This window comes from Malurus melanocephalus, unplaced genomic scaffold, assembly GCF_030028575.1.
Source record: "Malurus melanocephalus ecotype Western Australia unplaced genomic scaffold, MMel_1.1 scaffold_268, whole genome shotgun sequence".
Taxonomy (NCBI): Eukaryota; Metazoa; Chordata; class Aves; order Passeriformes; family Maluridae; genus Malurus; species Malurus melanocephalus.
The window spans coordinates 59,680-84,138 of NW_026623500.1; the positions used below are offsets into that span (position 1 = coordinate 59,680).

The 24,459-nt window shown below is 39.4% G+C and overlaps 1 protein-coding gene across 2 annotated transcripts; it reads left to right on the forward strand.

Annotated features, from left to right (window-relative positions):
• Positions 1-117: 117 nt before the first annotated feature.
• On the forward strand, positions 118-22,841 carry PANK3 (pantothenate kinase 3). Of its 2 annotated transcripts, none has more exons than XM_057376017.1 (7): positions 118-289; positions 9,062-9,414; positions 10,255-10,508; positions 10,615-10,791; positions 12,745-12,868; positions 15,073-15,198; positions 16,511-22,841. In XM_057376017.1, exons 1-7 carry the CDS (start codon positions 262-264, stop codon positions 16,559-16,561), a joined length of 1,113 nt encoding a protein of 370 aa, XP_057232000.1. In that variant the 5' UTR covers positions 118-261; the 3' UTR covers positions 16,562-22,841. The 2 variants fall into 2 exon arrangements, with proteins under 2 accessions (XP_057232000.1, XP_057231999.1); XM_057376016.1 differs by lacking the exon at positions 118-289 and adding an exon at positions 339-393.
• Positions 22,842-24,459: the final 1,618 nt, after the last annotated feature.

Consider the following 24,459-nt stretch of genomic DNA (forward strand, 5'->3'; position numbering starts at 1 on the left):
CGGAGCGTGGCCGCCCCGCCCCGTCTCCCCGCCCCAGCCCGAGCGCCGATGCCGCCGCTGGAGCTGCCCCTGCCCGGGCCGCGGGCGTAGCGGCGGGCGCGGCCAGCGCCGCTCCCCGGGAGGCGGGCGCCCGGCGGGCGAGGAGCATCAGGAGAGCGAGGCCCGGCCCCGCGGAGCCGCCGCCGCCGCTGCCCGCCCCATCAGGCGAGCGGCAGGAGACCCGCCCCGGCCGGCAGCGAGCCGGGCCGCCGCCGCAGCGCCATGAAGATCAAGGATGCCAAGAAGCCGTGTAAGGCCGGGCCGGGGGAGGCGGCGCGGGGGGCGCGGGGCTGCGCGGCGGGCGGTGCCCATCCATGGATCCGGGAGATGCCCGCAGAGACGCGTCTCGCTCCTGTGCGTCCCTCTGAGGGAGGTGTCGGGGTTCAGGTGATCGTCAGTGCTGGCGTCGGAGGGACTAGAATAGAAAATGATATAATCAGTTTCTTGGGGATGGGTGCTGTGTTTGATGAAGATGGCACTTAACCAGTGTGCTGAACACCTGCGCAGGTGGCTGCAGTTGCTACAGTTTTGCCTTTTGAGGACTAATCAACTTCTAATTCTTTTTAGAATRTTTACTAATATTTGGATGTAAGTCTTTCACTAAAATACGCTGAATGTTCCCCTTTAATAATCACAGCTCTGATAATATTTCTTACTGAGTGTTATTTTGGAGTGTCGTGTTTGTTTTGGAGGGTGCAAACATGGTTCAGACTCAGGTRAATATAAACAGAATATCCTTAGGATTGCAGCTGCTTCTTGGGAAAGAGATTTGTGTTGAGTACGGTTAATCTACATGCAAGTGACGTGCTCTCAGTGTAACAGACGTGCAGCTGTGCAAGTCAACACACCTGTCAAGCTCATACAGGTGTGCCTTAGCTGAAAGGGATGCAGGTATTGCTCCACTGAGTTTAACACCTTTTTCTTTCTCATCATATTTAAATACTTACTTTCAGGAAGAGTTACTGTATAGAAAAGATGGCTAGTACCAAATTTCCAGGCCTAGTGTTGTTCATATGGCATGCCTGGCTAATGAACAGCATACAACTAAGAGAGGATCTTGAAAGTTGATATTTTAAATGTATTGCTTGAGCAGTCCACAAAAGAAGAAAATCACCGAACCCATTTAACACAGGAAGTATTAACATAGCTCTAGAAATAGCTATAAAGACTTTGAAAGTACCTTGTTTCTTGTGGTTTGGTGGGGAAACCCTAAATATGCACCTCTTAGGAGACAATTAACCATGACCTCTTGTTAGTGCCAGTGTGTGGAAATTGCTGAATTGACTGTAATGATGTTTATGAAGAGTAGAGTTCAGACAGCATTCTTTTCCCCTGGTGTAATATTAAGAAATGTTATCAAAACAGCAGAAGCTGGCYGCAAAATATTATAGCGGTTTGATAATTGAAATGGTGAGACTATGGCTGCTCCTGCTGCAGAAACCTGCTAATTTCAGGACTGTCTCTGCTGGACCTCAAAGTCTTGTTTTCCRTAGTGGTGAATTTAAGCTTCATGGCTAAATAACAGTGCAAATGTTATTAAGAAGTCTTAACTGCTCAAATGTGCAGTTGTAGTTGCACTCTTCCAGTTCTTGAATTTGAACTTTGATGTTGGTTTCATGGTGGGAATTAGAAACAGTTGGAACTGCATAAGCAGGAGGGGAGGCGTACAGTGTCAAACTACGTTGTTTGTTGTTCTTCTTGACTTTTGAACATACTTAGGAGCTGGTGGCTTTTTAAAAGATAATAGCAGTGAGTTTCTTAGACAGTGAACTTTAGACTCAATCTGCAGACTTGTGCTCCTGGTTAGTCACACTGAGAGAGCAGCTAAATGTTTRAAAAGGAGCAGATCCACAGAAGCACTGAAGATGGAAATTGATGTTCAGGGTCTCTGGTGCCCAAATACTGCTGTCAGTTTGGCTTAAATGCTYACACTGACATGAAACTCCATTGGGCTCACACTACCACTTTTAGATGGTTCACAAATTATTTGGCTAAGACACTTGTAGGCACTTTTCAGCACAATTGCTGAGTGTACATTCCTTAGAGCAAGTGAGTACCTAATCATCTGTGATGGAGCCAGATGTGATTCTGGGGAAAAATAGGTAATTGTTACTTCAGAACCTGCAAYGTAGAATTGAGAAGATTGCTCTAGTCTGCCTGTACTTTTATCAGTGCTGTTTAGCATCAGGAAGGAAAGCCTGATTGAAGTGRTTGTCATGTCAGTCATGAGACAGGTGAGGGTAAAATGGACACCAAACCAGTTCAGCGTTCCTGATGTGGATACACTGCCTRCACATGCTTGCATGGTCCCCCCTTCCAGATCTTCACCTGACTAGTGCTGTCGCTGATTTGATGGAGTGGAAACTGTGAGAAATGCAGCAGAATTTATGGAACACAGCTTCTGAGACTGGCTTTGGAAAGAGGCTCGTAAAGGGCCATTTAGATCTCAGCTGCTGGTGATGGGAGGAGTCAGGGATTTTAAAATGGATTAACAAACTCAAGTCAAGAAAACCTTGCACTAAGTGTAGCAGTGTTGCAATTGTGGAATCTCTGTTCTTGGAGGATTCTTGCAAAACTATTGAGGCTTTCAAGTGTTGACTGGACAAAGCCATAACTGACCTCATCTAGTRTTGGCTGTTTTCCTGCTGGTGTGACTGAGAGGTCAGACCAGATGACCTCCAGAGGAACCTTCCAAGCAGCAGTTGCATGATTGCTCTTCTGAGGAAATGCCTATGGGGAAAAATGGCTGGCAATTTTCAAGGAAATTTCCAAAGGTTATTTGTGGGTTGAGATGATAAATGTGAGAGCAGAGAGTCTTGTAGAACTGCTGTTGTGTGGGATCTGCCCAAAGGGAAGGGAGCAGGAACTCATTTCGAGAGAGCTGTGCATGTTGGCGGGGGAAGGCCAGAGCACTGTGCCAGCACGCTGTACTCTCCACGGGAGCTGSAGCCCTTCCTCTTGGCTCTGGACTGGAACTGAGTGCTGAAGGAAAGGCAAAAACTACTAACTTTTGATAACACTGCTGTGTTATTTTTTGCAGTTCGTTCCCTTTGATTGTTTATTTCAAATAGTTTGAGAACTAATGCCTGTGTTTCCCTTGAGGCAAATTGAGACATGCTAATGTATGAATGTACATTGCATAGATTTGCAAAATCCTGCATCAGTATAAAGGAAAGATGAAAATCTCAAGTTTACTTTCTCCAGTGTGGATCTATGGACATGTAATCATTGTGGACACGTGGAGCATTAGTGTCATAAAACTGATAAAAACTCYATCTAGATTGTAAATAAATTGATTTTTTTTTCCCCCCCGTGGAATTTGCTGCACAGTTTTTGGTATCGCATCATTTTCTTATTAGTCCTTGAAAGCTKATTATTAGCCCATGGCAGATGTTATAGGCTGTCACTTCACTGGAGTTGAAAAATATATTTCTAATAATGGATTAATACTGCCAGGAACAGTGTACACTGTAAGTGTTATACACTRTGTATCTTTAAGTGCTAAATTGTGCTTCTGCATCTCACTGTAATAACACCTATCCCCAAAGAAACCACTGCTGAAATGTCAACAAAATTATCAGAATGAGCAAGAAGGGAGAAGCTGAAAGCAGTGATATTTTGTCTTGTATTAAGCTTTACATGGTACCCACTTGTAGAAGTGCTGAAGCCCATGAAGAGCAGTTACAGTAATTGCCCATTACCACCTGTCCTCCCACTGTGAACAGGRCTGTTCTGGAGCGTGATTAGAGGTGGCTGAGTGGGAGTTTGCAGAGCGTGATGGAGTTTTCCCACAAGGAGAATGGGAGGATGTGCTAGGGCGTGTCAGATRCATTTGATTCGCATGTTAATTCTGTCCAGCCCAAAGTATTTTGAGTTGGACTTGGGACACTTGAACCAAAAACCTGTTAYGAGACTTTTTAAGGAGAGAAAGTCTCCAGTGTCTCAAGGACTAAGAACACTTAAGCGCAGTTTTGCTCTGTGGAGGCTCATAGGCCRTGTAGATTGGTGTTCATGGGCACAGCAAAGGCATATTGCTGCCCAACCCTGTGGTTAATTCCATTTAATTTAGCAGTCCAGCAAGCTTTGATGTGTTTTCTCTTAACTTGTCCCAWTGCTCACATTAGCTGCCTTAGCCCCCTTGCTGATTGAGCTATTCGAGTTCACCATCAGGTTTTACTTTGCTGCATGCTGATGTTTTCRGGAAGGGCTGGAAGTAAGAATGGATGCATAAAAGAAAATGCAGTTGGAGAAACTGCAAGATACATTTAGTTTATGTGTTTATAAACAGTAACTGTAATAATTCAGTATAACTTAAGTAGTTGTTTGCCTTGTCCGTATTCAGATAAGAATGGGATCAAGGTTAGTTTTGTTATCAAAGGCTAAATATGGAGCTGAATTAGATTAGATAAGTTTTGGGCATCAGGAACTGACAATGCTGCATAATTTCATAAAGAACTGTTGCAGTGCTGTCAGAAGTAAGTTTAAGCTTTTGTGGATTTCGTGATMATTTTCCTTTCTTGTATTTTAAGACTGTATAGGATCATGAACTTAGGCATCCTCTGGCAGTTGTTCCCCAAACCACGTTTGTACTTGGAGTGCAGCAGTCTTATGTCTTAATAATACATMAGGTTTCTTACAAAGATGACACAAAATGTGGTAGCTGTTCTCTGCTGTCACTGACAGCTGTGAATTTTTTTTTCCCCATGTTGCAAAGCTCCCAGCTTGAATTAGGAATTAGCTACTCWTCTTTGAAGGTTGGTTCTTGTTAATTTATACAGGGTTGACCCAGAGTGTTACTTTATGTGACAGTGAGAAGAAAGTATTTCAAAGGTGTTTGTGTTTCAAATGTGTCATTACATTCATAGGAAGAGGTTGACAGGAATCTGTGTCTCAGTTTTTAAAAGCTAAATACAAATAGAGCATTAAACTGAAGAATCTTAGGCTTGACTGACTAAGGGGGAGTAGTTAAGTCTTTGAGCATGTACTTCCTGCAGCTTTGGATCCAGGATGGGTGTACAAAATCAGAATACTAGTATGTGGTCTGGGTGGAAAGCTTCGAAGGTCCCCCACAGAACCCATGGAAAAAGAAAACACTTCAACCTTTGTGCTTGCATTGGCACAAAAAGACATGTACTGTAATTATTTCCTTTGGCATATAAAGACCTTATATGATAAGATACAAGTAACCTTAAGATTGCTGCCAGTGACTGTGTACAGCATGAACTTGAGAAGTGCAGACACAAGAGAAAATGACGCTTCCCTGTGTATCTCTAAAGATTATTAAGGTTTAAATAACAAGCAACAGCCACCAGCATGGATTTTCTTACTCAGCAGAACTACTGCATCATTATGTGACCACAGCACTCTTGCCTTGTGCTTTTCTAATTGCAGGAAGCAGTTCTAGGGAATCCTTTTCAAGGAATCCTTTTCAAGATGACTTTTTTAGAAAATTATGAGCAGGTTGTCCCTYAAAGCTGTCTTCACAGCATTTATGGAGCAGTCTGTTGCTTTATTGCAAAGGATCCTGGTTGCTTTGCCTAGGTAGGAACCACAGTGGCTCCTGGCAGAGCTGGGCAGTGCAAGAAAAGCTGTGTTTGTAATCAAGGATGTTGTATATTATGGTACTCCTCTTGTGTCCTGGAGATAGTTAAATTTGCTGTAAAGTATCACATTAAGCACCATACAGGTTTTGATTTCCAAGTTCTACTTTACGTGTCTATCTCTTCGTAGATAGTAAAGATCTGTATTTTGTGTATTCTTAAAATAGAGCCTGGCTTGACTTCCTAAAAGCAGAATGTGTATTTTTGAAAGACCTTTATGTAGTTTATGCAAACTTTATGTAGTTTGTAGTTTGAAAGAGCTTTATGTAGTTTTGGCTTGTTAAATAAAAAGCTGGATTTTTCCTTTTTTCAAATTGTTGCTGACCACTGCAGAGAAGAGCTGAACTTTGAAAAGTTGGGCCTTGGGTTTGTTCTGTGARTAGCTGTTAATTCTCAGCAAGGAATATTTCTGAGCTGTGCATTGCTTTTTTTGGAATCTTCCTGAGAATAACAATAATGAGGAAGAGCTGAAAAAAATCTTTTAATGATCTAATCACTATAGAGGGGTGGAGAAAAGGCCAGTTTTAGTGCAGGGGAATTGATTCTCCTTCTGGATTGAAGTTGTGGAAGGATAATTGCAGTTGTGCAAGTCATCAAACCTGCTATCTGCAGACCTGTGAGCTTGGAAAGAAGGTTGTGTAATTAGTACTGGTCTCATCCAGGCATATTTCTGTAACTGTGACTGCTGAAAGGATTAAGCTGATGTCTGGGGATATTATTTCAAAAGATCGTGMTGTTGGCATTCTGCTCTGAAATTTCTCAGAGAAGCATGACACACAAATACAAGTATGAAAATACCTTTTATAGAGTCATTTCTATAGCCCTGCATCCAGATAGGATGGATCCTGAGCCTAGGCAAACCTGCAGCAGTAAGAGGAGGGTTTTTGAGGATTCCACATTGTGTGCATGTACAGTTACATTCAAATTCAGTAGAATTAGTGCATTTCTRTTATCTAAAGACAGCTGAAGCATGGATAAATGTTGCATCCTTGCAGTCCCAGCTGATTGTGCCCTTTCCATATATGTGTGTATGTGTATCCCCTTCCGTGCTTGGAAAACAAAATGGCTGTCATTTTCCTGGCTGCACCTGTAATAAAATCAATATAAATCAATTAAGAGTGTCTTGCATGCACAAGAATCCTTGTGTAACACCTTCTTGCTGTATGTGGGCCCAGTTGCTTGTCAGAACTCCTCCACCTTGCAAATGAAACTTGAGTAATCTACTTGCCAGCCAAATTTTGACAAATTTTCAATAGAAAAATATAAAGCTTCCTGGGGTTTGTCASAGAGTTGAAAACTGACCTTTTTCTTCAGTTTCAAAATCTGTAAATGGCTGTTAAGATCACTCAGTTAACCCAGAAGACTGATCTTGTACAGCATGATCCCATTTTTCAGCATAAAGTGTGTTCTCATTTAAATTATGAAATGAACTTACAGTTCAACTGTTCTTGGTTTTTTAGTTAATGTACAAGATCCATAAACCTTAAGATTTACAGAGGCATGACTAATGCTGTATTTGCAAAAGCTTTTCGAATCATTTAACATGGGATGCAGTGGATCTTCTGACAAACAGGCATGACTTGCACCAAACCATCCTTAAACTCATGACATGAGCTTTCAGCTGTTTTCCCCTCATTCCTGTTTTGGAGGACAAGATCCTAGTTATTCACTAGGCCYATTGAACAGGAACAGGTAGTACTTGGGTTAGTGTTTCCTAGTTCAAGTCTGCAGGGATTGGATTGATTCCTACAGACATGTTCTGGTCTGCTGAGTGAGTCAACTTCCCCTCTTCAGTTTTGTTCTTGTGACATTGTTCATGGCAAGAGGTTGAAACTTGGTGAGGTCACATAATAAATCATCAGCTAATTGTGGTCAAACAGTAGGATGACAGATATTTTTATRTTCAGAGTCACAGGGTGAAGAAGTCAACCAAATAGTTGCCAAGTCAATTCATGTGTGTCTTTATGCTTAGTCCTCAGCTTTATAAAAAAGATACCAGCTTTATGGAACTTCATTTTCACTTTGAGTTCGATTTTGTCATAGAATTTACCTTTATATTTAAATTCAGTTCTTCAAGATGAGTAAGGTAACTAACAAAAATTTTTTTGCTAATATCTGACAATATTCTCTTGACACCCATTTCTGAAAGTTGARGCACCTTTGATATTTCTTTCCTTCCTAAGTTTAGCACTCATAAATGAACTGACACACAGCCRTGCCTAAATACATTAAAATTTATAGGTAGGTCATTCTTCTCAAGGATGGATCCCACTAGTAATATAAATACAGTGTAATTGCATCTTACTCATGMGGAGATGAGGAGGTTTTGTACCTGAGTTTCATGCTTCTGTAAGATACGAATTACATCTGAAGAAATAAATTGGAATGCTGAAAAGAAAAACAAAATAGGAAGCAAAACCAAGCAAGTTACAGAGTTAGTTACGAATAAAACTATGATCTTTCCAGCTGGGTATCCATGCTCTTTCCTAAACTTAAAAATTAAATTTAAAGTACTGTTTTTAGGAAATGGCAATGGGAAAGCTCTCTGTTGAAGATGTTGTCTTTGCTGTAGCATTTCTGAGTATGTTTTGCTGCACAGGGTTAGGAAGATTTATTAATACAGACATATTCAAAATATGGTCCTGCGTATCATAGACCTTAAAATCCCTCTTAGGAACTGCAATAATCCCACATAAGGGACAACACTTGTGCTTTAGTGTTGTTGTTTTATAGTACAGAAATTCCCCCTTCCTAGCTAAGGTACCAAAAACAAAGAAAAAACCATAAAAATGGAACCTATATTCAGTAATACTATTTTTCTCTTTTGCTTGCACTTCTTAATAGGGCATTTTGTTGTCCCTTTATCTTCAAGGGATGTAAATTGGGCATCTTAACTGTGTCAGTTTTTAAAATTTTCATACAAACAAATTAAAGCTTTCCTCTCAACAGCCATGTTATGTGAGGGACTGTTAGAGCAGGAATACCTGTCCTGCCCCTGYTGTCAGCTGTAATGTGTAACCTGCTTTCTTAAGTGTCTGTTGCAGTCTTTGTGCTGAGCTACGTCAGAGCTGTTATTTTAGAAGTGAAGGTTATTTTAATCCTTTGTTCTCAATACAAAAAAAGTGGTTGAATTTTGTTTGAGTTGGTCTGAAAGATATGGTATGGTTTGGGGMGTTGGTAGTTCAGCTTTCTGAGCACCTCACAGCATTTGAATGTGTACAGTTGGTCAGTTTTCCATTTTTACCTGTGGCCAGAGAGATATTTAAGGTCAYGTAACTGAAATGAATGCTAATTCTTTTTTCCTGGGAGGTTTGTTGTTGTTGTCTGTCTTGTTGAAGAGTACAGCACTGCTTCAGTCTTAAGCTTCATGTGTGGCATTTGCTTTTTAACAAACCTAATGGATAATTYTGGTATCTTCACAGCTTTCCCATGGTTTGGTATGGACATTGGGGGAACGTTGGTCAAACTTGCCTATTTTGAACCTATTGACATCACTGCAGAGGAGGAGCAGGAGGAAGTTGAAAGCYTGAAGAGCATCCGCAAATACCTGACTTCCAATGTAGCCTACGGATCCACTGGCATTCGGGAYGTCCATCTGGAGCTGAAAGACTTAACAATCTTTGCTCGAAGAGGAAACTTGCACTTTATTCGGTTCCCAACTCATGATTTGCCTACCTTCATCCAAATGGGAAGAAATAAAAACTTCTCAACACTACACACGGTGCTCTGTGCCACCGGCGGTGGCGCGTACAAGTTTGAGGAAGACTTTCGCACAGTAGGTAGCCTGGCTTGCCTCTGCCTGAAGCTGATGCCATTGAAAGCATTGCTGGTGATGGGTTAAAATAATCTGTATTTCATTAAAGCATTGCTGGTGGTGGGTTAAAATAATCAGKATTTTCATTATGAATTATGTTAAGTATGGTGTGAAATTATAGCATTCCTGGAATCCACAGTACCTGCTAAATGGTCTTTCAGCTTTATGAGAGAATGACAGCTTAAATATCCTGTGCAGAACTATGGAAGAACTCTAGTGAGCCTCAAGCCCTGCAGAATTTCGGACCTGCGGTTTTCCTGTGATCCTTGGAGTGCTAATGAAATTGCAGGGATAGTTAGTATGATGCCATTGAGCTTTTTATATGCTTATATCTTAGAAATGAGTGTTTTGACTTGTAAGATGGGGGAGGAAGCCCACAAACCTTGAAAAGTTTTGCATATGTGTGAGTTCCGCCAAGATGATACTCACTGGAGCCTCTAGGGTATTTGATAACCTTTTTATTGATTTAAATTGATGAAAATGTTGTTAATTTTTCAATGGAGTAATGTCTTAGTATCTCAAAAGTTACCTTGGAGATTACCAAAGCAGATATTTATACTGCATCTCTCTTCTTGATTCACGTCTGAGATCTAGATTTATACTCAGATTMACTTGCTAGTTTATGTGTTTAGAGTTTAGCTCTGAATTCTTTGTTGGCTTTATAGGGGCATTGMAATTCCTGAATTAATCACCTGAGATAGCTACTTAAAGTCAGGCAGTACATATAGGGTCATAAATTTGTAGCACATTTGTGCAATGTTAGAGCATGTTGCCACAGTCTTTTTTTCTTTCTTAACACAGATTGGAAACCTCCAGCTGCACAAACTGGATGAGCTTGACTGCCTTGTCAAAGGCTTATTGTACATAGACTCTGTCAGCTTCAATGGCCAGGCAGAGTGCTACTATTTTGAAAATGCCTCAGATCCTGAGAGATGCCAAAAGATGCCTTTTAACCTGGATGATCCATACCCATTGCTGGTCGTTAACATTGGTTCAGGAGTCAGTATTTTATCAGTCCATTCCAAAGACAACTATAAAAGAGTAACTGGAACAAGGTAATTAGAAAACCTAACTTGGGGTTGTTACTCTATGGGGTAGTGATATAAGGGTCTTTCATGTGAAGAAATTCTGTTTAAAAGCACCTGTTTTCTTTGTCCTTAGTCTAGGTGGAGGGACCTTTCTTGGGCTGTGCAGTTTGTTGACAGGCTGTGAAAGTTTTGAAGAAGCTCTGGAAATGGCATCCAAAGGAGACAGCACACATGCTGACAAGCTGGTTCGGGATATTTACGGAGGAGACTATGAAAGATTTGGCTTACCAGGATGGGCTGTGGCATCCAGGTAAGCAGGAGTCTCTGTGGGTTCTACTGTTGGTTTGGTGAACTTCAAAAACAAGACTTAAACTATTCATACAGAGAGAACTGCTTTTTTTTTACAAGGCTTTATTGTAGTTAAGTTACATTTTTATCCTAAAAGTATGTGTCCTCAGCTTTCCTGGAGGTTTAAAGCCACRTGCAAGTGCAGGTGCCTGCTAGCTAGATAATGAAGAAACCTCCTGTGGCATTTCATGCKCAGCTTTGTGTGAGTCAGGGGGAACGTGAGGTGATTGCAGGAGCAGCAGGAATGAAGTKCAGAGGTGGTGTGGTGTAACCCAGCAGGCACTTAAACACCACATAGCCACTCAGTCACTCCYTCCACTGAGATGGGGGAGAGAATTGGGAGGAAATAATTAAGATTTGTGGGTTGAGATAAAGATGGGTTAATCGGACAGAAATGGAATAGARCAGAATGGTCTCCTCTCAACTCCTTATGCCACTCCCATTGTGCTCACTGGTGGGGTGGGGAGAGGAGCAGAAAAGGCCTTGACTGTGTGCAAGCCCTGCTCAGCAATAACAAAAATATCCCTGTGTTATCAACAGCTTCCAGCACAAATCCAAACCACAGCCCCATAGTAGCTGTGATGAAGAGAATTAACTATCCCAGCTAAAACTAGCACATCTGCTAGGAAGAAAATTAACTTTGTCTCAGTAAAAAACAGTTCAATATTGGGAAAAAAGCACCAATTTATTTTTGATTTCCTAGAATCTTTTAGTAGAGCCATTGTCCAGAGGGAGGGTGAGTGCAAAATAGCTTCTGTGTTGCTCTTACAGTGAAGCAGTTCCTAATTTTTTTGGAAACACAGTTGTCATTGCAGACATCTAGCATGTTTTAACTACTTTTCCCACTTACGAGGGCTGTTGAACACAAACACTTTGCACCGTGAGGATGACTTTTATTGTCAATGACAGAGGACATTTGTTACGGCTGCACTTATTTCCATTGAGAAATATTATTGATGATGTTACAGCTTTGCTACCCTTAAGAAAGATAAGAAAAACAAACTCTGCAAGTGAAACTAATATGTACATAAGAGTGTTCATTAAATCTTTGCTGTTAGTCAGTAGTGAGTCAYAATTCATGGCAACTTAATTGTTCTCTCTCTCCAGCCACCTGAGTCTTAGCCTCTTGAGAGACCATGTGCTGAGAGGTTTTAAGATTTGTGAACTTTATGCTTTAGTCAATACATTTTAACTTGCTTTATGTTAGTACTTTCTGTTCACATTTACTTTTTAAGATCCTTAAGAGCTTTAATGGCTGTTCGAGTTTTAGAATAATTAGGATTTTTGCTCTCCAAACTGACTGAAATCTAGCACAAAGTCCTTGGTGGTAAAATATCACACATAGCAACAGATTCTTGTCTTTCCTTTTGTGCTGTGCGTAGTAAGGGAAGTGCCCTTCTAGTCTGTTCATTTTGCAATCTCAATTTCATTCTGTCAGCTGTTTTATTTTGTTTCWGAGGGTTGTGTGACTAAAAGCATTCAATTCATCTCTGGTTTTCTACTTCTTTGAGAATAGAAGAAGGGATACATAYTTGTGACGAAGCAAGCATGAGAAGTGGAGGATTCACCAGTCAGACTTAGGCAGTGACTTAATTTACAGGRACTAGATTTGCAGAGTAGTCCTGTCTGAAGAATAAGACCATTTTACTACAGGTGGTTCTTAATGGAAGTCAACAATCTGAACAAAAATATTTTGTTGGGGGCTGTTACTGTATCACAAKTGACTGTTTTCTGTGAAGGAACAAATACAAGAGGTAGTGTCAAATTGCTTATTTAATACAGACTTTAAAAAGGAGTTCCTCAAAGAGCAAACATGAGACTTAGGTTCCGTTATAACGTAAAAAAAATGTATTCYGAAATGACTTCAAATGCACATGACTCACTTTGTAACTAATGGCCATTTTTCCTGTTCTAGTTTTGGGAATATGATCTACAAAGATAAGAGGGAGTCTGTGAGTAAGGAAGATCTTGCAAGAGCCATATTGGTCACCATCACCAATAACATTGGGTCTATTGCCCGGATGTGTGCAGTAAATGAGGTAAAAACTTCTGACAAGGAAGTGATCTATCTATAGCTCTGTTACTTGTTTCAGATGAAATGACTGCTAAAATGGTGTATGATTTTAAACCTTTTAATACATTTTCAAGTGAAATGAGGAAATTTATGTAGTAGCTTTGAGTTGGGCCTACGGTTACCCTGTTTTACCAGGGGGACTTCAAATCTTTCATTACAACATCCTCCCTTGCTTATCTGCAGGCTTTGGGTTCCATTCCCTTACAAAGCTCCTCATCAGGGGCCCTYACCATCAGCAAAAATACCCTTGTCGCACGCCTCCAAAGACAATCAAAATATTCCAAACCAGTTCCTAGTCCTTGAACCACAGAATAGTTAGGGTTGTGAAGTACCCTTGGAGATTGTCTAGTSCAACCCCYCTGCCAAGGCAGGGTCACCTAGGGAATGCATCCAGCCCTRAAACATGTACTCAGAGAGAAACTACGGACTCTGTCCTCRGAAGTTTCAAAATAYGTGACTTGAGCAACTGCAGCATTTTAATTGCTTTGAGAAGTACGTAAGACTTGATGGCCTCCAGCAGTTTCTCCAAGCTGAAATTATTCTAGTGAAGCGTTATTTTTAATTTGTTCTAATTCTTGAGAGTTAAAAATTGTTTTGACACCTCTCATCTTACTGGTTGATAAAGAGGGTTTCATGCCATCTTCTATTTCTCAAAGTYTAAAAAAGAACAAGTATGTGTTCAGTTTTGGTATTAGTGTGGACAGTCAAGAAGCTGTGGAAGAATACTGAATTTAGGCATAGGAGACATGAGTGTCTGAGCAGCAGTGATTTCTTCGTCAGCAAACTTGGGATAACATGAGGTTTAGTAACAGAAGACTGAGTAACTGTATTTAGAGCTCTGCTTAAAATCTCTGGATGTGATTGTCTCAGAAGTGCCAACWACCCTGTTAGCTGCAGGAACCCTCCTTTTGCTTAGGAGCCAGATTAATTGTATTTTCTRGTTTTAATATTGCAGGTTCTCTCCCTCAGTTCCATTCTATGTCTTTCTCTCATGTCTGTCTCAGAGAAGAAAGTTAATTTTGTGAATATTAACTTAATTTTGGTTTTTGCTTTATGGCAAAGCTTAATAACAAAAGAGTTAAAATGAAGGTGAAGTTCAAAGTATATACTAAATGTCTTAGGCAAATTTATGCAATTTATATTTAAGGGTGGGAGTAAACGAGGACAAATCAGCACTTGTAAACTGCACAAGCTAGCTTTATTCCAAATGTTTTTTGGTCTAATTCCAGGTATGTCATAGAACTGCAAATCATAAGAAATCATTAATAGGGATACACTAACTAGTACCTTGAACTGATGTATAAAGATAAAATCAATGTAATTATTTTGACTTCCTGTAGTAGAGCAGAATTATGGGCTTGTGCCTTAGCGATGCATCTACTTTGTGTTCACTGGGAACTAATCAAGCTGGTTAAAAAACAGCTGCATAGACATTTGACTGCATGTTGAATTGTCTTATTAGTTTTTGTAATAACTTGGATATGATCATTGATTTAATGTGATTAAGTGCTTAGACTGTGCTAAGGACTAACCCAATTACATTTTCTTTGGTTCTTTCATGTCATTTAACCAGTGTTTAATGTTTTCACTTATTGTTGGATTTACTTCAGTTMACGGTGAATATTAAATGATTTTCACTTTTACATTTAACTTGATTAAAACTCACAGTTCACTTGATGTTAATCTGATGTTAAGCTGAGGTATATTGAGGTCTGAAGACGAAAGGATCATCTGTCATGTCTTACTGTCTTCGGCTTCTTTACAGTGCTGCCTTGTTGCATATGGATCAAGCAGCATTGTACAGGGCTATGAAGGCATTGAGTCTTCTCTACCAAACAGAAGTATCTTTCATTTAATTTTGCTTTTAGCTGGGCTCTTTCTTTGGTGTAATTGCTGAAAATCTCCCTTAATTTAAAACACAAATGCTTCTTGTCTGTAAATTAAGTCCTTTAATTCTTGAGGGTTGCACCGTTTTTCCTTTTCCCCAAGTATGCCATGTTTTAAATTTGAAACCACATTTTAATTGTGGGTTGTTTGGTTTTTGTGGGTTTTTTTCCTTGCTCAAGACAGTCTTCTCTTTCATAGCCTAAATTTTCAAAGCTGTGTTAAACACTGAAAAGACTTAATCCTTTACTGCTTTTCTTTTTTTTTCCTTTTTTGTTTTTTTAGAAAATAAACAGAGTTGTGTTTGTTGGCAATTTCTTGCGTGTGAATACTTTGTCAATGAAGCTTCTCGCATATGCACTGGATTACTGGTCAAAAGGCCAGCTGAAGGCCTTGTTCCTAGAACATGAGGTATGCTGTGGCTCATTTATCTCTGTGTTATTTCACCATAAATCAGAAATGCCTGCATTGAGTAGCTCTCATGTGTGATATCCTGAGGCATCAAGTGCTCAGTAAATATTAGAAATAAGAGGAGGTTTGTCTTGCTGAATTGGTTCTCTGGGAACAGTTCTCTGCCAGGGAAGTACTTCAGTCACTTCGGGGTATCTCAGTTCATGCTGTGGATCTCTGGAGAGGGACAAGAAAATGTTAAACTCTGTGCTAAGGGTCACCAGTCTTTCTTGGGTTTGGGTGGAAACAACAGCAAGTATTGTGTTTCAAAGAGTGCAGAAATGTAAAGCTTGGGCCTTTGAAAYACTTCCATTGTTCTCAGCTGAGCTTGAGCAATATCTTGAAAGTCAAGACTGCTATGACAAGGCCTGTTTTCATTCCATCACAGACTCCTCAGAGTTGCTGTAGTGATTTTATGCTTTGAGAATAACCTGCTTTTGGGCAGCTTCTGCCATCTACATCAGTATGCAATGTTGAGGGCTTTGATCTGTTTTGGTTAAAATTACAGACAACCAGTATTAATTACAGATGGAACAACTACAGACTTGTAGCTTCTTGGCAGTGGGTTGGAAATTGTTGTCCTCAGTTTCTTGGTCTGCAGCTATTACAGCATTACATCTTCAGTTGATTCTCACAATGTTTTTCCTTTATTGCTGATCCCAAGACTGACAGTCTGTCCTGATACCCACAGTAATAGCAGAAGGGTTCCTTGTTAGTTCTATCCTCTTCTTCTTGGGTAGATTTTAAACCCTTGCCTTTGTTCAAGTGTATATTYGAAACACTTGAATATTTTTTAGTTATAGGGAGGGGGAACATTTCACTGCACATGGGAAAAGTAGTTCAACAGGAGAACGTGGTTCTTTGTATGCAGGTAGGTAGACAGTACAGAAATGTGGTGTGCACATAGTTCAAGAAATTTTTCACTTCTVCATTAGGAATCATGTTGTTTATGGATATTGAAGATCTTCTAGCAAGCAAAATATGCAGCTTCTCTAGCAAGAAAAAATCAAACCTGATTCCTAGGCTTTAGGAGCCGCTGATTCCTGTCTTAGAAGTGTGTGGTGAGGCTTGGCATGAAACCTCCTAAAGTTAAGCTGGATAAGAGGGATAAAATGTTTCTTTCACGAAGCCTTAAACAATTACTATGAAATATTATGTATTAAAACTGTATAGCATTCTTTCTGTAGCATTGGTCCATCACATGATTGTTGTACGAAAATGTGATTAATGCATAATTTAATACGTTACTTAAACTTGATTTTTTTTTTAACAGGGATACTTTGGAGCTGTTGGTGCTCTGCTTGGGCTGCCAAATTTCAGTTGAAATACCAGATGTCACTACACTGAACTATTTTCCACCTGAATGACACTTGTTTATGTCGATGGGAATTAAATCTGGGGAGGGGAGAAGAAAATAGCTGATTTTCTGTAACTGTTTTTAAGAAGTGATTAAGCTACTGACTATTGCTGTTGTAAGGAAGGGTGTTTCACTCTGTTGGGCATTGGCAAGTGAACTGTTTGTGGCTGTAATTTATATTCTTTGGTACATGTAGCCAGTAGTGAACTTCTAATATGCAATACATCCTCTGAAAACAACTTTCCAGAAATTCCAAAAAAAAGAATGCCAAACCCTTATGTGCTCAGGATTAAAATATTGCAAATTTATTCCMGAGTCTTCAGGCCCATCAGTTTTGTATATAATTGATGACTGAAAAAATATTTTCATTGTTATGATACTGTTATTATGAGCACAAATTTAATGTGTACTTACAGAAAACAACTTAAAAGACAGCAAGGTACTATCTAGAAGATGAGGAAACTGTAGATGATTGCCTCCCACAGTAAACATAGTAATTATTTTATTTTTTGTGTAATGGAAATAATGTTAATGCTTTAATTTCCAGTGGGAAGAATAGAAACACAAAGAATCAGCCAAAGCAGCAGATAAGGCAGTTGATATTTTGAAGATTTCATGAAGATACTTTAATTTATTTGAAGATTTAGCTGGTATTTTGGGAAGATCCTTCTGTCTTTGATTGCATTTCAAAAAGAGTTTAGTGATTAATGAAGGCAGCATTTGGGGGCAAGATTTTTTCTTTATTTTCTTCTTTTTTTTTCTTTGAGGACATGACTTCCAAAATACCTGCTGGATTTCTGTATTTTTTTTTTTTCCCTCATAAATTCTGCCATCATGAATCATCATTTGTAAAGGTACCATGAAGCCTGAGAGAACTGAAGAAATCCTTGTAAAATAGACTTATTACGGGACCTCATAATTCTGGTGCTTTGGCTTATTTCTGTGGAGGTTTGGAAAGTTTTTGCCCCATCCTACTAATTTGAAATTGTGATTTCTCCTTAATTTTGTAGGAATTGATCAGAATTCAAGTAGATGTTGAAGTTGAAAGGTTGTTAGCTTACTTTTGGATTTGGAAGTTTGTGTTTGGAAGTTGAGGACAGCATCAGAATTCATATTGGAGCAGCAAATGGACCAGTATTTAATGCACTTGCAATATGGAACCATTCATCAAATTGTGGCCTTGGGATAAAATCTGTACTCTGGAACTCACTTTTGGGGTTTTCTGTAGACTTTTAAAATTTATTATTACAGTTGCAATTACTGTAATAAGTTTAGTCCTGAAGCCAGGGCATGAGATCTTAAACTTACAGGACTRTTATCCAGTCATTAGCTATATGACTTCTTGTGCATTAAAGAGCTACCCAATTTTACTATATTTTCATATTAAATTTATTTCCTGTAAGTGCATGAGGAGCAACCAGACTCAGCCACATTCGTATCTTGGGTTTATTTTTAAAACTGATTGTTCAAGTATTCCACAGCATGGCTGTGTTGTATCTCCAGATACATCCCCATGTGTTAGAAACCCTTGTGCTATTTTCAGTCTTCTCGTTCTCAGAATTCAAAGCCCCAAACTAATATCCTAAAATTTTGCTTTTAAAACTTTCTGTGGTCCTTTAAGAGTACAGTACCTTAGAGTAGGCAACTCATTAAGTGCAATGCTAATCAAAAATGCAGTTCCATTTATTGAGCTTTTCCTGGTACTTGTACTACATTTCCATTGTGCTTGCTTTGATGTTTCACTATAGACATAAACAGCTAAAAATTAACTCACAGTTCAGCTGATCTACTGCTAAATCAGAGCACTTCAGAAAATGAGTGAATACGGTTTTTATAGAATATCTTTATAAATGCTGTAAACACATTTTGAGTTATGATTGACTATCAGAAGTAACCCTTATTTGGTTACAAAACTCTGTAAAAACTTATTTTTCTGAATGTTCTGGCAGCCTGCTGAAAATTGCAAACTAACTGCATATTTTACTTGCAAGGGGTGCTTTAGGACACATACTACAGCTCCATTAGCAACAATTCCTTTAGACCATGTTTATTGCTACTTCACTTCTCATTTGTGATACTGAGAGTCCTCTCGAAGCAGTAGTTAGAAGCTACTTGTATATTTAACCAAAAGCACATATAGATGATTACCTAATATCCATAGTTCATTAAACCAMCTGAAGTTGATGTGACCTAACATTTTTTTAAGTAAATTGTACAGAGTTACAAAATAAGCAAATGGAGTAATTCTTGAATAGCTGTACTGTAGAGAAACTACTGTGAGAATCAAAAAGTATGCCCTACCTCTGTTTTACTTCCCTTGAGCTTCTAAAAATTGGCTTCCTACTGCTAATTTTATCAGCACAATTGTTACTTCATTACAAGAGCAACCACAGTTGTCAAGCCCTACTGTAAAGCCCAGGGTCCTGTATTTAAGCCACATCTTGGGTTTTCATCTCATTTTCTGTCAGCTTAGACCTTGTTATTAGAGTCTCCAAAGATTCTCTGTCTTCAGRAGAAATGATAGGCATCACAAATAGTTGCAAGATAAGCCTTAAAAATCTTTTCTTCTAAATTCCCTTCTAAATAGGTTGAAAAGGCTTGTTTCTTTCATGTGAATCACTGAAGTAAGTTGCTTTTTCCTGATTGTCTATTTTGACTTTCACCCTTGCCATTCCTGTTCCTCAGAACTAACTGGTTGAAGCAGTTTTAGGGTGAATTGATTCAATGTGGTGTACCAYAGCAGGGAAAATTTGGGGTTTTCTCGGGACTACTGTTGTCTTCTCAAATGGAACCACTTCTCTAGAGAGGAAAGTTCTRTGATACTTCTAAGTAAAATGTAATACCCATTTTGAATGTGTAATCATTTTCAGCTCAGTCAGCCATGTGAGTGCCTTTTGATTTTTTCATATAATGCCAGTTTTATGGTACTGGGACTTTATCCATGAGGTTTCCTAACCAGTATTACTTACCAGAGAAATAGCAGGTAATTTTATTGACCATGGAGATGATCCCTTTAATCCAGTGTAGCAAGAGATACCAGAAAAACATTTCTGGTTTCCCATCCCTACAGCCCTTAATCTTGGTGTCATGCTTTTGCTTTTCTTGGTCTTACCCCTCCAGCTTGGTCTTTTCAAATATTATGCAGTTTTATTGTTTCAGTATCTCCCCAAAAATCATGTAAGTTTATAGTGAGATAAGTGCAGTTTATTTGTGGATAGAGAAGTTCAGTTGTAGGTGAAGTTATTCYAAGCTGTTAAACCTAACCACTTTGACCTTTTTAAGTGTATGTGGGTAATTGCAGTTTGGATGAGAAGGGAGCTCCTACAATATAKCTTAAATATTTAACGGGCTGGAATTAACACATCCTCAGTGTTCTTTACTGAACCTGGCAGAGGTTTAAATACAAACAATCTTACATTCTTTTACTGAAAGCCTGGATGCATTTAGGAGTTCAGAGAGAGGCTGCACTGATACACCCTTTCTTGTAGTTTGCTCAGTATTTCTAAAGTGGGTTCAGGTGTTTGAAGATCTTTCCCTCTCTCAAGCACCTGTTTGATTCTGCCAACAGGTGCTCAGAATTGAGAGTTACAGGGTGGAAAGAAGAGTCACCACATTGTCCCACTTACTGTCAGCTGTATCTTCAAACACTCTGGCTTCTCTTGCTGGATCATCTGCTCCTGCAGTGGTACTGTGACGTTCCTACTTGCACTTGACTTGGTAGTATGGTGCAAGGTGCCTTTAAGGGCTGTAATACTCTRTCTCTACCCAGTATAGGTCTTCAGGAAACACCTGCTTCCAGATCAGTTGAAATTACTTCTCATTTCTAAGTATTTCAAAATCACATTGGGGCTTTAACATTTGGAACTAATTAAAGGATCTTTTATCTAGATAGATCTGTGCTAAATAAAGACTAGATGGGTGGTGTCTTTCACATTCAGTCTTTAATTTTCATTAATGAATAAATTTGCAGTCAACCTGTTTTTAAATATCACTTACACTGTTCACAGTCTGGATATCACTGTAATCCTGAGGAAGCAGCTGAGTTCAGAACAGCGGTGAAGGGTCAGTGTGGTTCTGTTGAGCTTCTTCTGGTCAGTTCTAAGGGAAAGACTAATTCTTTCCCTTGTCACTTGTCCTTGATTTATCTTCCATCTTTTTTCATTCTTTTTATGATCATGTAGGCTTAGAAACCATGTAATATGTACCAGAGCTTTGCTGAGGTTCAAGAGTGAACAAAAAGCTGTGGGTCAGGTTGGAAGCGTTGGAGCCAGCCCTGTAGGTCCCAGCGCAGAGCTCAGGACACACCTGGCACAGTTCCTGCTTGGGTGTATGAATTTCCATTAATGCACAGTCAGAGGGGGTAGGCTTCACAATCAGTGTGGATAAAATGGGAGAATTTGGTCCTCAGACATAACTATGGGAGATTAAYAAAATCCTTCTTCACAGTGTAGAAGGGTAATTCCTGCATACAGCCTTTTACTGATATATTCCAAAGTGTTTTGTCATCTGTGGTAAAATTAGTAATTCTCCAAGGTTAGCCTGCAAATAAGCCTGTTTTATTAGTTTCATTTACTTCAAACATGGAAGGCATATTAAATATTCCTGAAAACATCTCAAAAGATACTGTAATATATTTGTAATTATTAATGTGCTAATGGAATATGTTTGAGCAGTCTCAGTTTGCATAACTGAGTGTCAAATCCTGCTCACTCTGTAGTTACTTGAGTAGATCATTCTTTTAAACTAATGAGCAAGATCTGGCCTCAAGGTCTTCTGCCTGGGGAACACAGTAGTGCTACTTTGCATATTCCTGCTGGTGCTAAATCATTTGTTGAAAAAAAAGATTCTAAATAGAAATTGTAAATAAAATATTTATGGCCTAGTCCTTTTGACAGACTTAAATTTTATCATTTGCCAATAGTTTTTGGCCTTATTTTGAGTTTCCCTTTTGGGTTTGGTTTTTTTGAGTGTGTTGACTGTGTTTGTTAAGTGGCAAGTCATTGGCAGGTGTGGCTTCCTGTGCTGCTTTCTGTAAGGCCCATAACGTTCCCATGGTACCATGGGAGACAGATGAGTTTTCATAGCTGGATTTCCATGTTATCCTTCATGTTTTGTTACTGTAGCTGTTTGCACAAATAGTGTGAAGTAGAACACAACTGGCATTTGTTCTCTGCTAAAAGTTCAAGCAAGTCAGCTCCTACTCAAAGCGTTTGGGGAAGCTGTTGAAAATTCAGAAATAMCCATTTAAAGTAACTTCAAAATCTAAATATGCTTATTAGTGTTGCCTAAAAAATGAACTGGAATATAGTGTGTCAGTTGCTAATCTTTGCTATAAATTGCTGGCATTTCACAATTCACATTTCTGGCATCAGTTTGAGAAATTGTAAATACAAGCTTTGGGAGGAGATATATTAGTTTCAGATTGTGCATTACAAAGGAGTTTATAAGCCTAGTGAATTAGTATTTTGAGACTTATTAAATTACAACACCTAGACCATGAAAATTAATGTGTTTGTGTTAGGGTATAGAGGGATTTTGATACCCTGCACTTTTACATTCTTGAGTTTTGTCATTTTTACAAACAAGCATTTAATTTTCCATTTACCGTCTTGTCATATGCAGGCCTTGTAATCACCAGTTACTGTCTTCAAATATTTGTTTTGGTTAACAAAGCAGACAGGCAGGTGTGTGACTTGTAAACCCTAGTAGGATGGAAGTTCCCTGMAGAGCCATTTGGTTAAGTTGCCTTATTCTATTACATTGCACTCAYGGTATGTCTCTGCTTTCTTGTTTACTGTTCAGACACTGAAGATGTGATGTRAAAATATGTGCTACAAATTTTTATTCATAAATTACTCATGAGTACCTTTGTGTCACCTGTTAAACAGCTCTTGTAAATGATGCCTTTATGCCATCTGTAATACAGCTCTTGTAAATTGTTTAAATTATTTTTCTTTTTATAGATTCTCATTATTGAATGTACAGATTAGATCCCTTTAATATGTCACTGAGTAATTTGATTTGGGCCCAAATATGGACAATGCTGTAACTCATCCCATYAAAACTGTAAATAATTCTTTACTGCTTGTTTGCATGAAGTTTGGATTTCATTTGCTTTGTCATAAACCAACTCCTCTGTCATGGGCCTACTTTTTACAGTTTATTTTCCTGATTTTATTACCATTGGTTCTGTACGAATGTTGAAACAGTACTTTGTCTTTTCCTAATAAATAATTGAGATTGTTCATTGTTGGCCTGCATTTGTGGGGTTTGTGGTAGGGATTTCTGGGTGTGTTCCTTTTCCTTGGCATTGTAAATTTCTGTAACATTTGATACTGGGGGTTGTTGCAGAATATTTTTTATTAAGACAAYGTGACTGGTGTGGTTTCATGCTTCTTTCTTCCTCTAATAAGCTGCTATTTCACAGCTCTGAGATTCAGGTCCTGTTTTCAGAAACACTAGATGCCCTAGACACTGTTTTGCAGTGTTGAGGAGTGAAATGTGCTCTAAAGGCACTGTAAGCTTTCCCCTTCCAAATCCACTTGGAAGCACCTGCTGCTTCCTGCCTATGGGTGGGTAGTTATCAGTGTGATATTTTACCATTTGATATAATATTTCATGTGCAAAGTGCCCATCATACACATAAACTAATTACTCCTGTTGAAATTGCCCTTTGCTCATGTTTTGAAATGGCAGATTTTGCTGTTCTGAAGTTGTCCTAACTGGATGCCCACTGGGCAAGAAGTTGTGAGGAATGAAGCAAGTGCCACAGCAGCCTGTCGGCATTGCGCCTTGGGTCAAGCTTGCTGTGTCAGAGACAGGGGTTCTGTGCAAATATTGCAGCCATCCAAACCACAAAGCTTTGCTTTAAACGTCCAGAAACGAAAATTCCCTTCTGTGTTGTATCTCCGTTGARCTCTGCACCACAGTAGTATTTTTTAGGGAAGTGAGCTGCTGAGAATACGTTCTTGTTCTTTACAAGTTTCGTGAGTTCTGATTTGTTCAGTATGCTTTTTTAATACAGGAATAGCTCATGGAGAGAGTTGCAGTAGCCTTTTGTGGAAGCTGGTTTACATTTCAGCTGGGGTCCCTTGCTCCTGGTGCAGCTTCCGTGCAGGCTGAGGGGATAGGGTAAACTGCATGAGAGCTTCATTTGCTTCTACTTTAGCTGGTAATCTGATTGTTTTTTAGAGAAGTTTGTATGAAACAAGTGACTTCCTCTTTCTGCAAGACTATTCAAGCCAGCTGTATTTGAGTTTTTGYTGGACTCAGAAATTCAAACCTCTAATTTAATAATACATTTGCCCTTAGATCCCGAAGTGCTCTAAAGGCCTGTCCATCACCAGGTGTTCAGTAGGTAAATCCACTTTCTGCCAGTTTGGGCTGCAGCATGGAGGTGTCASGAGGTGCCAGGGTTGGCCCTGTAGTGCTTTTGCCAGGCTAAAAGATGCCAGCCAACATCTACAGGTTTATGGGTGCCTGTCAGCTCACAGAGCCTCATGCAATCCCTGATTAATGCCTGTGCTCCTCACTTCCCTGGAGGGGCTGTGTTAAATGGATCAAAGGTTGAGTCTTTCATAACCCACAAGTGTCCAGATATGTAARAATTGCTGAGCTGCCTCTAACATCATCTGTTCATTTACATCCCAGGCTTTGGTCTGGTTTGCTGTCCATGGAGAGTTACTGATGTCATTTCAGAGCAGACAATAAAACTGCCCAGGGAAAATTGCCTTGTAGGGTGTACCAGRGCTTACAGACATAGTTTGAGGGGAAGGCACTGCTTTTTAGGGTCCTGCTGTTCACAGGGTGTGGGGGATGCTGAGCTCTGAGCCCTGCTGTGTATCCCTCCCTCCCTGCTTTCCAGC